This window comes from Thermobia domestica, chromosome 13 (assembly GCF_964235325.1).
Source record: "Thermobia domestica chromosome 13, izTheDome1.hap1.1, whole genome shotgun sequence".
Lineage (NCBI taxonomy): Eukaryota > Metazoa > Arthropoda > Insecta > Zygentoma > Lepismatidae > Thermobia > Thermobia domestica.
Window position 1 is genome coordinate 194,647,851 of NC_137466.1, and position 18,883 is coordinate 194,666,733.

Genomic DNA, 18,883 nt, shown 5'->3' on the forward strand with positions numbered 1-18,883 from the left:
CAGATGTCTAGATTGACAACGGTTAGGCGAAGACTGCAGCGCTTTGTGGTGGTTTATTAGAGAAAAGTTTGTACTATGTGAGACCTAGTAGAAAGTGAACTGAGTAAACGATTATAGTGTAAAATGGGACAAGTCTCATTTCGAAAGACGAAAAATTGTTGGCGCTCGGTTATTTTGTGCGAGCATGACGAAAGTGGCAAGTGTATTAAAATAGACAGGTCTTAGGAGATTATGTACTACAAAACTCACTGCAAAACCAGATCGGCGAAGAGTGTTAAAATTTTACGTTCGAATGATTCCAGGACTGGAAATTTTATTTTGAGTTCATAGAATATGTGATGTAGACATTAAGACAATTGATCAAATAAAGTCAGCTGTTCGTTAAATATGAATGGAATCGTGGATTTTAGTTTAATATTGGTCTATCTCAGAAAAGCAAGATTGGAATTTCTTATTTATTTTCATCTTCACGTGTGATTGTTATAGAGTGCGAAATTACGCAAATATACATAAACATAAGCTACTGGGATTCTAATAAGGAAATGTTACAAGAATCCTATCTTTCTTTCAGTCGTCAGGTGCTATTAACTTAAAATGCGTAAGGTTTAATTTAATGAAACATTTGCAGTATTTTGGCATTTTAAATATTCAAATTTCTCTTCTTGGCCAAATATAGAATTGTAACGAAATTTAACTTAAAATAATTTGGGGAAGTCTCATTTAAAAATATATGAACATTTTTTGTTTAGCCTAAGGTCCTATAATTATGGACAGAGGCCAAAAAGAGTGTGATAATGAGACGGAAGATAGTGGTATAGTAAAGAAAATGAACAAACACGACACCACATCGAGAACACCCATACTCATAGTATTTGTCCACACAAAGCCCAGGGACCTCACGCGCCAGAGATAGAAGTAACAAACAAATTATATTATATTCTTTTATAAAATTAATCTAAAAGGTTCTTCTCATTGAGTTTCTATGCTAATTTTGAATACTAATCACAGAGTTACTTGTTGAAGGACTTTACAGAAAGAAATTCCAAAAGTCTTTATCTGTTTTCCTGAATAAATATTTTAAGAGCACAGCTTAAAAAAGGAAAGAAAGAAAAGTAACTCACTTTATGCACAGCTAAATTTTTCGGGTTTTGGTTTATTTTATGCTAAGTTGTAACACTGACATTACAAGTATATGTGATTTTACTTCGTTTCTTGAAATCTCCAATCTTGAAGAGAGCAAACCAGTTTTTTTCTCAATCTCTTCTGGAAATAAAGGGTCGGATAAATCACATATTATACTAGAAAACAGCAGAAAGTGTCCAAATATTCTTTTTTTACCCAGCTGATTTCGAGGATGTTTTTTCATAAATTCATCCTTAGTTTTTGCTCTAGAAAAGTATATTTTGGAGAAACCAGTGAAACAATTAGCGAATCGGATGAAGTAGATGGTTAGTCATTGTATTTTATTTGTAATTATGACATTTGGGCTACTTCCATAACTTTTTGAATCATTTTAGTTTAAAAATGTAAATAATGTATCAAATTTGCAACTTTAGATCTTCGTAAATTTGTGGATTGTAACTACAACAAAATGTTCAGTGTACTACGCTATACTATCATTCAATTCCCACCTCTGAGTGTGGCAAAAATGCACGGAAAATGATCCTAACCTAAAGGAATTCGTAAGGATGTAAGGGCATTTTTTCAGACATAATCTCTAAAAGCAAACTAAGTTTTTGCGAGTCTTTGGAAAGCAATCAAGGTTTTCGTGAATAGAATTGTACAACAAGAATATTTATTTCTCCAAATACTAGTCGATACTTCTAACAGTTTTATTTGTTGAGTATATTTCCCTTCCTTTATATTGTGTGAGTTTTCTACATCTTTTCTCTAGTTGATTTGCTATCAGTTCTACAACAAATACGACAGTACTTGTAAGTAATCCAAGAATAAGTAAAGCAAAAGAGCCTATTAATGCTGAAGTATTTAATATTTTCACCTTGTCAGTATGATGTTTTCTTTTAACTTCAATTTCTGCAGAATACAATACATCTCTATGCCATTTTTGAAAGAAACCAGAAATGTCACAGCTTTCAACAATGTAATTGAAGACTTCCACAAATGGAGATCCTCGTCTTATAGAATAGTAACAAGGAAAATAAGAATTTATTTCTGGAACTATTGACAACAGAGGCTTTCCAATGTTATCTAAATAAGATTTACTGTAAATGATATACTCTGTGTATTGCAGTGACCATAGTGTTGCAAAACCTTTAGTTTCAACTATCTTGTCGTAAGCTTCTTCCAATGTGTTTACGGCTTTCCAATTCTCGTATATTGTACGAGCACTAGAGTCATTAAAGGAAGTTAGGTAATTTTTCATACCTTCTAATCCTCCGTATTCAATCACAGATTCAACGATTCCCTTCATAGAATTTATGGGAGGAATCTTCTTGGGGTTAGTAAGAAACCCAAATAAAGCAGCTTGGTAGCAAGTGTTGATCACTAACGCTGGAAAAACCCACAACAAAAAGTTAGTCCTAATAATGGAAACCTTCTCTGGAGATTTCGTGGATACTCCTAATAGAATGCATAGGCTATATAGGAATGTTATGTATAAGGCTTGATGCTCTTTTAAGATTACTCGTTGAGTGGCATACATGTGTAGAGTGACAACAGAATAAGTTATTAATATGGCAAGCCAGGGAAGTGGTTCAAACGGAAAATATAAATTCATCCATTAGGGATAGATATCAGGGGCTGGAGCAACCCATATCATGTGAATAAAATTTCTTGAAAATACATAATCGAAAACATGGGTCCCATAATGGTATATATTCATATGCAAGAACCTTCCTTCATATAAACCAGCTATAATACCTTTGTCAAGCCCTTTAGCATAATAATCCATAAGAGAAGTTCCATAGACCAAATTCAGAGAGAAATTAAGCCTTTCAGATAACGTTTGTATTAACATTCCATCTTTACCCATCAAATTTACAACACCTGTAGATTTAGTATCAATAATGCTTTGAGGCGGTAACTGTGCACTAGTGAGTGAAAGAGTACACTTATGTAAATTTAATACCTTGTTTGGGAACAAATTTATACCATTCTGGAACTTATCTCCTCTCCATATATCTAGGAGCATCCCTTCTGTATACGAACAAGATTTTCCTGTAAACGGAAAATATGTGTAAACTGAAATCGAACCAAGTTCCTTCAAAGTGCTCTGATTTGGTCTGCCAAGATTAGTTTCAGTAACTGTAAGAAGGATAACATTTAATATATCTTCTTTGAAACATGTTTGAAACACTTCACTGATATTTTGAGAAATTAGGTTAAAGGAATAAATAATTGTCAGGAATTTAGATCGTGGATTCCACAAAGGTAACCTTTTTAAATGACTGATTATTTCTCTAAAAGTAACAAAATCTCCAACAAGGATAACATAGTCCATTCTTTGAATTTCATAATACCAGTAGTGCTGCACCCCATAAGCACGAGATACAAATTCCACAGTATATTTGGATTCCAAACGAGCGATAGGCTTGGTGTCTTCTTGTAATAACACATCATCTATTTCAATCTTCTGATCCTGTATAACCGTTAGGCCTCTTGTGTTTTGGAAATATGTTTCCAATATAGAGTGAACACATAATTTAAGTTCTTTATGCAAAAGTTGATCTGAAGTATGTACGGTGTGAAAGCAACAATAATTCCTTACAAATAATATAGATATGAGTAGATAGACGTGGATATAATTTGTAAGCATCATCCTGATGGTATGAATAGAAACTATAAAGAAAATAACTCAATTTAAAATTCATTAATTTATTTAATGAGTACTCGAAGATTATAAACATATATCATATTAAGAATGTATAACAATTTCAATGTTTACTTCAAACAAATGTTATTACATAAGAAATTAATAGTAAATACAGTATTGAGAAAAACTGTAAACCAATTTCATGAGGATAGCATGCTACTACAGTGGCCTTGTAAGTCAGTGGTAACAGTAGAATAATATAATGCAATCAAACTCTTGCCCAACTGCATCAAAATAACTCACTAGATTAACAAGTGGGAAACAAAATCTTTTATTTATCGCCCGAAGATTATTCCTTACAGGATAAACGAGGATAAGGTTGCAGGAAATAGATGCTGGAGAACCTGGAGAACTGTGACACAACCCACTAACCCTATATTAGACACCATAAACTTATCTTATGTGACCATTTGCGAGAAGTAAGCATCTTCCCACTGAGACACCGTGTTGCCCCTATATATGTGGTACTTCAAATATTTTACTGGAAATTGGAATTAAAGTATTTCAAATATTTTACTGGAAATTGGAATTACTGCTGTTCATTTACATTGATCATTATCAAGCAAAAACATAATAAATTCCAAGAGTGTGAAAAATTATGCATTCTAAGAGCATATACTATCTTCATTCTAATCTCTCTAATAAAACCAGAATTGGTGGAAAGGAAGTAATTAAAAGCTTTTTCTTGTAGACAATGTAGAATAGGTCTCTTCTCCATGTTTCCATTGAAAAGACAATATGAAGCACTCACCGATTATTACTACTTTCAAACAGGACTTACAAGGCAACAATGACTTATAAAATTTATTACTATAGACCAGAAACTACCACTGTACAGTGCAGTCTTTAGAGAAGTCAAACCTATATTAGTTGTTCGCTTCGAATCTGGCTTTTGTTTATTTACAGCAAATCCTGTAGCATATGTATAGTTTGTAGAATTTGAAATACTTGAGTGTGTTTATGTGAATCACTTAAACGCCCTGAAATATTCCCAGTTCCAAGAAACACATCGATCCTACAATTTTTCCCGGTTTTTCAAAATTTGCTGTAAATGAACGAATGCCGATTTGGAACTAAAAGACTAAAACATATAACACATTTACTTTTGTTATACAAAATTGAAAACATAAACCTACTGTGATGTGTCGTTATTTGATTATGCGTTATTTCTACATTAAGGTATTGTAACTACTTAATTCCAGCTTAATTTGAATGATTTCAATTTAACTATTTCTAAACGGTTAATGATTTTTGCTGTTTCTGAAATTCATAGAAATTCATTTTCCAAATTTTTCCGATAATCCTCTTGTACAAATGAGAATATACTCGAGAATTCCCAAATTTAAAAGTAGGTTTTCGCTTAACTAACTAACTAACTCTATGGCCTATGGAACCCGGACGTTCAATGCCGCGTTCACAAAAGCTCTCCATTGACTTCTATCCTTAGCTAACTGCATCCAGTTTCTACTTTGTGTTCCTATCTCTGCGAGATCCATCTTAATATTGTCCTCCCATCTGCGCCTTGGTCTTCCTAATGGTCGTTTTCCGGTTGGTCTTCCAGTCAAGACTTTCAAAGCGTTTCTACTTTTTTCCATTCTAGCTACATGACCCGCCCACCTAAGCCTCCTAGACTTGACGACCCTAACAATGTTGGGTAAACCATATGAATTATGTAGTTCCTCGTTATGAAGTTTCCGCCGTTTCCCATTCCTGTTCCTCTTTCGTCCGATTGTTCGTCTCAGGATCTTGTTCTCAAATACTTTCAGTCTATGTTCTTCCCTCAGAGTAAGTGACCATGTTTCGCAGCCATACAAAACAACAGGCATGATTATCGTTTTGTATATTTTAAACTTCAAATTCCTCGACAGAATTCGCGACGGCAAGAGATTTTGAACCGAATAGTAACAGGAATTCCCAGCTTTTAGTCGACATTTAATTTCTCCGTGAATATGATTTTCCTCTGTTAATATTGATCCTAGGTATTTGAAACTATCCACTTTATAAAAAGTATTATTTAATATTTTAACGCATCCATAATTTGTTGTATTCCGGTCCCGACGCACTTCCATGTATTAAGTTTTCTCTGCATTTACTTCTAAACCCATGTCCCTGCAAACGTTTAATAAGATCTCTGCATTTCTTTCTATTGTTCTCCTATCATCACCTATTAAATTTACATCATCAGCATATGCCATAACCTGGTGAATACCGTTCAACTGTAGGCCCTGGTTGCTATCTTTGATTTTCCTTATAGCGTATTCCAGAACGAAGTTAAATAATAATGGCGACAACGAACCTTTATTTGACAAATTTTGGAAGCAGCAGACAAAACTTGAAACAACGAATTTATTTTTAATGTTTCGATATTTATCTAAATATGTTCAATTTTCCTATTGGACGCTGTATATTTATCGTGTAAGAGGTATTTTACACTGTCACGGTAGATAGTATGCTTGAATAAAAAATAGAACACTATCTTCCGTGTATCTTTCTTTCAGAATGCAATTGTGGACATTAGCTATTGAAGACTCAGTGACGGGAATTACAATTGGCAACATTTTACCGATATTGCCTCCTTTTACTTCCTTATAATGAGACATGAGTATATCAACTTTATTACAACTTAAAAACACTTACCGTAAAAGCACCTGAATATAAATATCAAATTTATGGAGTAAACCAGATGATAATATTTTACTGTTTGCTGTTTACGCTTTGACTCCCTTGCAGGCTGTGTTGAATACAAACAAACAGATTTTGAAGCTATAATGGAAATGTTATGATACGTTATCTACCATTAATATAAATGGATATTCCATTAACAGTTATATATTTCTTTTACAAAATATCAATATGTTATTTTACTACTATTTGTAAGTACTAACTACCTACCACTAAAATTATCTTCAATATACTTATTTACATTTGATGAGGATAATGAAAGCTAAAACATAGTAAACTGTTTTATAAATTTATCCACTATCAAGGTAAATATAAATGGATGTTCCATTAACTAATGCATGTCCTTCTCTAGTTATAACAGCATGTTACTTTTTTTTTATTTAAGTACTAACTATAAGGCACTAATCAGTCTCGCTCTCTCTCTTTCTCTCTCTCTCTCTCTCTCACTCACACACACACACACACACATATATATTTATAATATTAACATTCCATGATTGTGCCCTTTAAGCTAAAAGAGACGGACTAGTAATGAGACTGAATGATTGTGAAATTAAAATTTTTTGTTCACCCACCGGAAATCGAACCCGGGCCCACGTACACGTAGGTCATCGATATAGAAGGTGAAGTTAAAATTTTATTTGGATGAGAAGTTTAAGTTTCTTTATTAAAATTAGGAAAGGAACTATTCAATTTTAAGGAAAAGAACTAGTTTTTCAAAGAGTGAGAAAGATGAATCAGTTTTCATTCCGCGCTCTTCTTTCAACTCCAAATTAAGTAGACTTTCATTCAATTGTACAGTACAGGACATGATTAGTTACTGTATTAATCATATGAATAGAAAATGACTTGTTTCTTTTAAGAAACAATATTTTTTTAAATTAAGTTTTCGTGATACTTAAAACCGTTAACTGATATCTCACTGATGATTGAAAATCTCCATCCTACGTTTTTAGTTGGCTGGATAATTGTACTTCGTTTTTTGGTTAGTTTATCTTCAGTTTAATTTCTCTTACAGTATCGAACCTATATGGAACATGGACCTACGTAGGATCCGAATCACATGAGTACTCATACCATACAACTACTAGAGAGTTCACTTCCTCCTTGTTTATATCTTTCTATTATTATTTCAATGTGTTAATTCTTACTTCAAATAATTATCCAGATTTTTGTAATATTATTCCAACAATGAAATTATATGGACTGACGTTAACAGTAATAAACTCCTTTTTGGTTTCGTAAGATTTACACTACCAATTCTTCAGGTTCAATTTTCCCTATTATGTCATATCGTATAAGAAGCGATGATAAGGGAATGGCAAAATGATTACATCTGCCAGACGAGATTCGAATCCCGAACTGTTATATTTTAAGCTACTTACTCTAACGCTCCAGATTTGGAAGAATCAACTATATCGTCCGATTCTCATAATCTTTACTTGGCAAACAAGGTGCTCATAACTTCATGAATATCAAACAACTATTAAAACTATATCTATATAAATAAATATATAATAAACCTTAAAATAAGCATAGTTTTAATGGAAAGCTGCAAAATAACCTTCGCTGTGTCAATGTTTACCAAATTGATAGTGGAATAAATTTAAATATAAATTTAACAAGAATTTATCATTATAATGACTTTAAAAGAAGTTTAATTCACAAATGATATTTTTAGATGACTTACACATGTATGTCGCTTGTGTGAGTTTAAAACAATTTTTCCACGATAAACGATAAATGATAAGATTTTTTGTTTTAATGACTCCTATTCTGTTTAATGTTATTTTCATAATCCGTAAATTTTTATTGTTCCTTGTAAATTTACTTACCGTAACACACCCGAATATACGAACGCATGATCACAAAACTTATAAAACAGAAAGAAACATTTCACTCTGTGTTTTCTACGAGCTGGTGAATATAATAAAATTATATATGACTTAGTTATGGATAAATGTATTTCTTAATTAATCCGTATACTAGATAAATAGCACATGTAAAGTACATTTTTAGCATAGGTAGTGACAACCTATGCTTCACTCTTTGATTTATGTTTACCACTCCTTAGCTTGTGCGACCTAGGTAGTAAATGATAAACAAAAATGCATCAAAGAAGGTAGTGCGTGACGGCTATCGTTAACTCACTATTAAAGTATTATGTTTATATATCACTGAAAACGGGTCTCTTAATGGAATTCCTATTTCCTTAATGGTATCTAAATGGATTCTAAGTATTCATATAATCGTTAAATGACCAATTGGATGTTACAAATACTAAGTGTTGTAAGTCAAAAAATTGATTTGTTTCAGGAGAGAACTTTGAAGTTTAATATCACATGAAAAATTCATATTTCTTCTAAGTTTGCAACTAAATACATAATTATTAAGTTTATTTAATAATATTGCCACTCGTAGTAACTAATATTACCTTCATGCAAATTACTTGGCATCTAAACGGTTCAAATATTAGCTAACAGAGACTAATATATTTTATAATTTTTGTATTGTAGACCTACAACGCGATCCAAAATTTAGGGACTTATGAAATAACACGAAAACATAGGGAGGGAGGGTGATCAAAAGTACGGAAACACTTCTTTAACCCTCGGACCGCCAAGATCGTCTCAAAATCATCCTTGTAGTCAAAATTTCAATTTTTGTCCATTTATCATTATATAAAAGCTGAAATTCTGTGTATTCCTTAAATTTTGTCAAAAACGACCAGATATTGGTCGTTGCGTGTAATGAAATTTTCTTCGGGTTCTAAAAGTTAATGCGTGATTGATTTGACATTTTTATTATAGCGTAATGTTTAGGCGGCGCTACAGTTTTTGCCCAGTTCAAACAAGAGTAAAATCTTTTCAAAATATGCCATATTATTTTTGAAACTGAAGTTTCGTTTGAAAAATTGATACCCGTGTTTGAAAAAGAAATTAATTAGATCTTCCACTTCATTACTATTCTTTTACTTGAACAAATCTCATTAAACAGAGTAAATAAGCATTAAAAAATCAAATATTTATTACTTGCTAAATTTCTCCTTAGCGCTTCTAATCTAAGAAGTATTGTTAGGGACGGATTTTCTTTCTTCTCTTTGCACTGCTCAAAATAGAGCAGAAAATAAATGTATGCTCATCGAGATATAAAACCATTGTTCTTATGACCCGGAATGCGGATATTTAAAACTGTTAAAAATGGATGATTCTAATTGACCTCATAAGATTCTTTTCGTCATTTCAACAAAAATGCAGGATTTAAAAAGAACCAATGCTCAGTAGTAATAATACATACAGACTGAATATAAAATTCGTGCTGTGCCAAAAATGGAAAAATTCGGTTTAATATAAAAATGTGGCCTATACGCCCAACACTGCTCACTAGAGAAGTACTCGAAGTGGTAAGCGTGGATCTGCATGTGTTATATATCGTCGGAAAGGTCACAAGGAGTATACCTCACATAAGAAACGGGGAACGTGGCGATCATTTGAAGATCATAACAAAGCATGCTTTGAAACACACACACACACAAAAAAAAAGAAAAAAAAGTGGACAAAATAGGAAGCTATGGCGTAATAGTTTTGAGACGTGGTATACATAGATTTAGAAAGTAGGTGAATAAAATCTGATATGAAATGTTTACAAATCAAGGTGGGAGATCCAACATAGCGGACACAAATTACAGCTATGGATCTGAAATTGGAAAGAAATCTTTGATTTTTACGTCCCACGATTATGCCGGTTAGGCTAAAGGAGACGGTGATAATGAGAAATGAATGAAGTGGTGGAATGAAGAAAGAGGGAGGAAACGGGAGAACTCCGAGAAAACCCACGAGCACGGTGTTTGTTCACCACAAAGTCCACACGGCGCGAGCTGGGATCGAACCAGGACCCCAAGCACCGGAGGTGAACTCTCTAGAAGTGAGCCACCGAGCTCCCTCGGGACTGAAATTGGGTATATAGAGATAGTAGACGTTTCTATGTATCAATCGGATACTAAAAGTGTAAAATTCAAAACGGTGGACGAAATGCAGAACACTGCTATGCAACTGAACGCGGGTAGGTAGAAGTTTTCGTGGTCGCGGAATACCAATCCAATGCTAAAAGTGCCAGAGAAAATTGTAAATGTACATAATGGTAATATGGGATCAGGATGTGTATCGAGACGAGCCTTGATTCCATCTCGATCCCGTCACAATTTGGAAAAAACACATCCTGATCTCAAATTAGAGACGAGACCGAGACGAGATCGAGCTTTGTCTTGGTTTCGGTATGTCGGTAACATCCCTACTCATAGAATGGACATTTGTCATTCATATGGCTCAGAAATATACACGACATAATATGAAACCGGAAACACAGTTATGAAAGCATATTTCTCAATGTTCGGATTTTCAGATGCTATCTACAAGTAATCGCAGCGTACCCTACAGACGCCATTCAAGCGAGATGTCAGATATAATATGTATTGTTGAATTTGAGAAATTAATAAAGAATACGAGGTACATAGATCACATTGTAAGTAAATAATATTATGAGTGACGACAGACAAAATGTTGTTTAGAATAACCTAAAAGCTGCTCTTTCAAATATTATAAGAAAATATAGTATTAATTCACATTCATTAATTATAAAGCATGTATATTTAATCGTAATTGGCCAGTATACCGGTTGACTTGAACCTCTAACATGCGCGCCGAATACGTGGGTGTTCCGGGGCTCCAGCACTCACAAGAATTTTAGTTTGGACCCGAATTTGAACCCGTTCCTCTTTGATTTATGTCAACCGTTTATGTTTACCTACTGAGCTAGGGCAGCCCCAACTTACCCTTATAATCAGCGGCGCAAATCTGTGTTCAACATTGTTCCGGACGGGTAAGACCGTTCCCATATTTTTTTAAAAGCGATGTTTAAAATATTTATGAAGTTGAAAATCAATACTGTGGAGGATCAGGGGAAAAGAGTTGTCTTCAACACAGGGAGGGGCAGATTTGAAGGCTTATTCTGAGGATAATTTTCATCTTACTTTTCTTTGTGGAATCGAACACAAATAATCACATTTCTCCTCCCAAAACACATTTCAAATCGGATTATTGGAAGGGACAGCCCCCTCATCGTACATGTCGTTAACCGGTAACTCTTGTGATGATTACGAACCTCTTAACATAACAGCTGCAGTCATATGGAGCACTACTCGTCGGAGCCACACAACAATGCACAACCAGCGTCACAAAATGTTCAGAAGCCACATTTAACAATGCTGTCAGAATCACATAATTCGTGAAACAAAATCTTGCATTCAATACAACGAATCCACGTTTTAAGCCCCCTGAGATTATAGTAATATCCTCCACAGTTCCCACGGAGCATATTTCCATCCTTAGTCGTTCCAGAGGGTATTGTTTCTTTGTGCCGGAAGAAGTGAAAGGACCAGCTCTTGCGAATAGGTCTAGTGTTACCAATACTCCTCTGACAATTAGAAAAATCCCATTGGGATGAGATTTGCTCCTAGTTATTTTAGCTGAAGGCAGAAGCTCGTGGATGAAGTGGGCACTCGGTGGTGTTGAAGGAAAGATTGAGGCTGGTCATGTGCTTGGAGGTGTTGGTGGAAGTTACTGTTGCTCTGAGACACATTTGGGGAAAAAGCGACATCGGGTATAGCGTTTTTGTTAAAAGTATGGCCTGTAGCTCTGAAGCCTGAAATTGTGGTCTGAGGTGTTACTCAACGGAACCATTCCTGTGAAAACAGTTTTGGAAACTGTAGCTTCCCAAGTGTTATTCTGGCACGCGTTCGTCGATAACTGTCAACTGCTTCAGAGCGGTACAATTTTAACGATTTGAAGAAGTTCTTGTCGAGCGGTTGAAGTTCATGGGTGTAATGTGCAGGCAAGCACAGCAGTTTAATATACATGGTCTCAGCAGCATTTAAAATGGTAATATCAAGATGACTGCGATGACAATCTACAATAAGCAGTGCTCGGCCAGGGATCCGATGTCTGTTGAAATGTTCTAGAAATGTACAGAATTCTCCCTTTGTAACATAGCCTTTAGGTGTCATTGCATAGATGTTACCTGGAGGAAGATCATCACCAAACTATTTTTTAAAAAATACTTTCCCTTGTATAACACCATCGGAGGGATCTAATTTGAACCTGATACATTAGTGCACGCAATAACACTCACAGTTTCAGCTTTTTTGCCATGGGTGGCATTAGGTATTCGCTTGCTCCCTTTCTGTGCCAAAATTTTAAGGCTACTGTAGTACGTTAGTTATAGTCCCTCATTTAATCTGCATTGTAAATAAGTTCAGGATTGTCACAAAAGGTTCATAGCATCAAGTGTATTTCCCAATAGGGTATACAATTCGTTCACATAGTTCTGTTGAAACGCATGAGTAAGAGATTACGTACGAGTCAGGTGGGCCTTGAAACGTGAAAATTAATGTATTACATAGTGACATTAAACAGTATATGTAATACAAAAGGAAATGCACTTGAGCTTTTTTATTCCTTTATGCATAAGAACGGCAAAGTACTTCTAGAGAATTAAGACAACAAAAAGATTGAGAACTCATTATGTGGGCAAGAAATTAACGGAAAAACATCATAGTCATTTATTAATAGTGACTACGGATTTCGAAATTCGAAAGAGTGCTAAGTCCCGGGATGATTGTTTATAGCGTTAACAGCGTTATGATGTCACATTGAATAATTACATTTTTTTTAGTTTTATCATTCAAATGACGTTAAGTATTCAATTTATCAATCAGTTGTAGAACACTAATTTAAATTTTCCGTAATCAAACTCAGTGTCGGCTAATTCTTCAATAAGAGACCGCGGTGACTCAGTGATAGCCCGTTCACCTCTGGTGCTTGGGATCCTTGGTTCGATCCCAGAAGTGAACTTTGTGATGGACAAACACCGTGTGGGTGGGTTCTGTTGGGTTCTCCCGTTTCATCCCACTTTATTCTTCCACCATTCCACAAATTTCTCATCATCATCGTCTCCTTTAGCCTAGCCGCCATATCTGTGGGACGTAAAACTCAAAGATTTCATTTTTGAATTCTTCAATAGAAAATATTACTAGTATGCTGTAGTGCTATTATAGACACTTTCTTTATACCTTTTCCTCATGATAAACTAAAAGCAATGAATTTTAGAAAATAATAATAATAAAACAAGAATTTTCGGAATGATCAAAAGATTGCGATCTTGGCCAATAATTAGTTTTTGCATCAGGAGCCACAAAAGTTTTGAACGGCTTCTAGATAAATCGAGTTTCCGTATATTTTACGGAATAAGCACATTAAACTGAGTTAAAAGGTAATTTTGGTTTGGATACACTATATGCAGTTGTTCAAATAAAAGGCGTACAAGCAAACGGTTGGTAGAATGGAATATATTGATTTTTTTTGGACCAGGGGCTACAAAAATTTTAAATGGTCCCTATATCGAGATTTTGTATTTTTTTTGCGGTATAAGGACATCATACTGAGTTAAGTGGTAGTTTTGGTTTGGCTGCACTATATATAGTTCTCCAGATCCAAGGCCCTCAAGAAAATTTATAATTGAATGAAAAATATTGGATGTTTTGGTTCAGGGCCTACAAAATTTTCGAACGGGCTCTAAATCAAGATTTCATATTTTTTACGGAATAAGCACATCATGCTGCGTTAAGAGGTAGTTTTGATTTGGGTGCACTATATGTAGTTTTCAAGATATAAGGCGTACAAGATACAAGGCGTACATAGGGTCATCAAGTCTATGAGGCTTAGGTGGGCGGGTCATGTTGCTAGAATGAAAGAAAGTAGAAACGCTTTCAAAGTCTTGACTGGAAGACCCACCGGAAAACGACCATTAGGAAGACCTAGGCGCAGATGGGAGGACAATGTTAAGATGATCTCGCAGAGATTGGAATACAAAGTAGAAACTGGATCCAATTAGCTAAGGATAGAAGTCAGTGGAGAGCTTTTGTGAACGCGGCATTGAACCTCCGGGTTCCATAGGCCATAGAGTTAGTTAGTTACCGGTAGTTAAAATAACATTATTGATATTTTTACTAACTTATTACAGAACAAAATTTCTTTAAATATTTTAAAAGAATAATTCAAAATAATGCATTACTTATGTAACCTTAACATAGATATGATGAAATCGTACAGTTTATATCAGTTTAATGGAAATACCTGCAGATAGAATTACATGATATGTCTAGGTTGACAGTGGTCATGTGGTGACCGTAGCACCGGTCTGTTGGTCACGGTGTATTTGTGACTTTTTTTTTAAAAAAAAGGCAGTGTTCAGTGAACTAAGCAAACGCTGATAGTGGAAAATGAGAAACCTGTCTCATTTCCAAAGATAACAAATTGTTGGCGCTCGGTTATTATATGCGAGCATGACGAAATTAGCAAATATATTAAGAGAGGCGGTGTCCTAGGAGAAGATGGCCAACAAAACTCACTGCAAATCCAGATGCGAGAAGATCCAGATGGTTCAAGTGACGATCGAACTCAAGAAGAGATTCTGAAGATCTATGTCAACAATTACAGTTCACCGCAAGTTGCATGACATGGTCATAAGAGTCGAGTTGCAGGGCGAAAACGTTGATAAAGAACCACTACGTTTTAGCCCGATGCCAATGGTACCGCAAGCTTGCAACATGAACCGGAGATTACTGGAAACGTGTGGTACGGTCGTGTAAGTTATTTTTTATATTATCAGAAACCACAGACATTGATTTTGTGTAGACAACGTCCAAAGAAGCGTTTGATCCAAAGTGTATCCAACCAATTGTGAACTTTGCTGCTGCTCTATGATGGTTATGGACCGCAACATCCTGGTTTTCAGTGGGTCTTGGTGCTGATGCATACCGGTCAAGTCATTATCCATAATTATGTAGTCATTGAGAGGAGCACAAGCATTGCAGAAAGATTGAAGTGAAGTGTCAGATTCAAGATTTTTCTAAAGCTGTTTTCAAAGGTTTACTCCATGTATGTGCATTTTATGATATTATTATTACAATACTGTAGTATCAAGTAAGGTAATTTCATGGCAGAAAAAGACAATCTTGAAAGTTCTTGAAAGAATGTTAAAATTTTACGTTCGAATGATTCCAGGACTGGAAATTTAATTTTGGATTCATAGAATATGTGATGTAGACATATAAGACAATTAAACAAATAAAGGTAACTGTTAGTTAAATATGAACGCAATTGTGGATTTTAGTTTAATATTGGTCCATCTCAGAAAATCAGAGCAACGAGAAGCATAGGTGTAAATTTTTTTATTTGTTTTCATCGGCATCAGTGAGATCGTCATAAATATAAGCTACTGAAATTCTAATAAGGAAACGTTATACGAATCCTATCTTTCTTTTAGTCGTCGCCAAATTTCTCTTCTTGGTAAACAGTAAAATTGTCATGAAATTTAGCCTAAAATATCTTTTTCTGGTCTAATTTAAAAAAAGGAGGAACATTTTTTGTTTAACGTTCCATGATTAAGCACCGAGGCTAAAAAAGACTGTGATAATGAGATGAATGAAACGATGGAATGAAGAAAGTTAGAAGAAACAAGAGAACTTTGAGAACACACACAATCATGGTGTTTGTCTACCACAAAGTCCAGGAAGCTCACAAACCAGAAATAGAAGTAACAAACTAATTATAAAGATCCATCATTTAAAAGATTTTCTCATAGTGTTTGTATGTTTATTTTGAATACTAATTACAGAGTTACTTGCTAAAAGATTTTACCAAAAGTAACACATTTTATTGTACACACTCTAAAATAGTTCTTCTAAACAAACATCGTTACTACAAGATAGATACTAACAGAATTTTCAGAATTTTTATGTCTTAATTACATAGAACAATCATAAGTGAGATTTACATTATTCTGTTCATTTTACCAAAAGTTACCAAAAGATGTTACCAAAAGTAAGCTTTTAAACGCTTTATCTGCTCTCTTAAAAAAACATCGTTTCAAGAGCCCAACTTTCAAAACAGAAAATAAAAGTAACTCGCCTTATGTGCAACAAAATTTATTTAGGTTTTAGTTTATTTTCTTGCACTTTGTAATACTGACATAACTTGAAATCTCCGCAAGTTTTAGAAACAAAGGCCAATTTCCTCTCAAGCTCTTATGCAAAAGGTGGAACGGATAAATCACATTTTACGACTAGAGAATGTTGTCAAATATTGTTGCTTTTATCGTGCTGATTTGATAAATTCAGATTTCATAAATTACTTCTTAGTTTTCGCTCCAACAAAGGTAGCTAGAAAAATCTATGTTTCGGGAACACTTGAATTATCAGTGGAACAATTCAATAGCTCCGCCGAACAACGTTGCAGGCGACATTTTCTGTCACATTGAGATGTTAACAGAACAACGGTACTGTAATAGAAGTTCCAATTCTATGTAACATCATTTGATATAAAGACATAATTTGAAACTGAATAAGTAAATTTAAAGCCTATACATAATCAACATACAGTTTTTCTATTTCTGTATATTTCTATTGTTGTCACTTGCAACGTTCAGCGGTGCCATTTAATTAGCAAATAGCGTAAAGCAGATGGATGATTATTGTAGTAATCATATTTCCCCTACTTCCATCACGTTTTAAATCGTTCTAGATTAAAAGTATAACTAATGTATTAAATTTGTGACTTAAAATTACCGAGAGCTATATTGTTTATCTACAACAACATTTTCACATGCATAATGCAATATCACCGTCCAATTTCCACCCTGACTCTGAGAAAAATGCAAGGAAAATCATCCAGATCTAAAGAGAATTTGTAAGAATCTAGGATCATTTTTTCGGACTTAGTCTGTATAGGTCCGTATAGGTTTTATAAATAGATTTGTACAAGATTTGTACAACATTTATTCCTCAAAATGCCAGTCGATTTATTTACTTACATATATTTTCCTTTCTTCATGTTTTCTGAATTTCCTACATCTTTTTTCTAACTGTTCTAATATTAGTTCTACAACAAATACGACAGTACTTGTAAGTAATCCAAGAATAAGTAAAGCAAAAGAGCCTATTAATGCTGAAATATCTAATATTTTCACCTTTTCAGTACGATGTGTTCTTTGAACTCCAATTTCTGCAGAATACAATACATCTCTATGCCACTTTTGAAACAAACCAGAAATGTCACAGCCTTGAACAACATAATTGAAGACTTCCACAAATGGAGATCCTCGTCTTATAGAATAGTAACAAGGAAAGCAAGAATTTATTTCCGGAACTATTGACAACAGAGGTTTCCCATTGTTATCTAAATAAGATTTACTGTAAATGATATACTCTGTGTATTGCAGTGTCCATAGTGTTGCAAAATCTTTAGTTTCAACTATCTTTTCGTAAGCTTCATCCAGCGTGTTTACTGCTTTCCAATTCTCGTATATTGTACGAGCACTAGAGTCATTAAAGGAAGTTACGTAATTTTTCATGTATTCTAATCCACCATATTGAATTCCAGACTCAACGATTTCCTTCATAGAGTTTATGGGAGGAATCTTCTTGGGGTTAGTAAGAAATCCATACAAAGCAGCTTGGTAGCAAGTGTTGATCACTAATGCTGCGAAAACCCACAACAAAAAGATAAGCCTAAGAATGGAAACCTTCTCTGGATATTTCGTGGATACTCCTAACAGAATGCATAGGCTATACAGGAATGTCATAGGTAAGGACTGAGGCTTCTTTAAGATTATTTGTTGGGTGGCATACATATGTAGAGTGACAACAGAATAAGTTACTAATATTAGTAACCAGGGAAATGATTCAAACGGAAAGTATAAATTCATCCATTGAGGATAGATATCAGGGGCTGGACTAATCCATATTGCATGAATAAAACTTCTTGAAAATATATAATCAAAGTCATAGATCGCATCATCGGGTACATTCATATGCAAGAACCGTCCTTCATATAAACCAGTTATAATACCTTTTTGAAGCCCTTTAGAGAAATAATCCATAAGAGATGCTCCATAGACCAAATTCAGAGAGAAATTAAACCTTTCAGATAACGTTTGTATTAACATTCCATCTTTACCCATCAAATTTACAACACCAGTAGATTTAGAATCAATAATGCTTTGAGGCGGTAAATGTGCACTAGTGAGGGAAAAAGTACACTTATGTAAATTTAATACCTTGTTTGGGAATAAATTTATACGATTCTGAAACTTATCTCGTCTCCATATATCTAGGAGTATCCCTTCTGTATCCGCACAAGATTTTCCTGTAAACGGAAAATAAGTGTAAACTAAAGTCGAACGAAATATCATCAAAGTGCTCTGATTTTGAATGCCAAGCCGTTGATTAGTTTCAGTAACTGTGAGGAGGATAAC

At 34.3% G+C, this 18,883-nt stretch overlaps 2 protein-coding genes across 2 annotated transcripts; both read right to left on the reverse strand.

Moving 5' to 3' along the window:
• Window positions 1-1,810: 1,810 nt before the first annotated feature.
• On the reverse strand, window positions 1,811-2,662 carry LOC145667920 (uncharacterized). The gene has a single exon (XM_081735345.1). It carries the CDS (start codon window positions 2,660-2,662, stop codon window positions 1,811-1,813), a length of 852 nt encoding a protein of 283 aa, XP_081591471.1.
• A 14,766-nt stretch (window positions 2,663-17,428) lies between these two features.
• On the reverse strand, window positions 17,429-18,589 carry LOC145667921 (uncharacterized). The gene has a single exon (XM_081735346.1). It carries the CDS (start codon window positions 18,587-18,589, stop codon window positions 17,429-17,431), a length of 1,161 nt encoding a protein of 386 aa, XP_081591472.1.
• Window positions 18,590-18,883: the final 294 nt, after the last annotated feature.

What these genes read in the sequence shown, in the direction of transcription:
- LOC145667920 (XM_081735345.1), bottom strand. Translation starts at nt 2,662, where the DNA reads ATGTATGCCACTCAACGAGTAATCTTAAAAGAGCATCAAGCCTTATAC.
- LOC145667921 (XM_081735346.1), bottom strand. Translation starts at nt 18,589, where the DNA reads ATGGGTAAAGATGGAATGTTAATACAAACGTTATCTGAAAGGTTTAAT.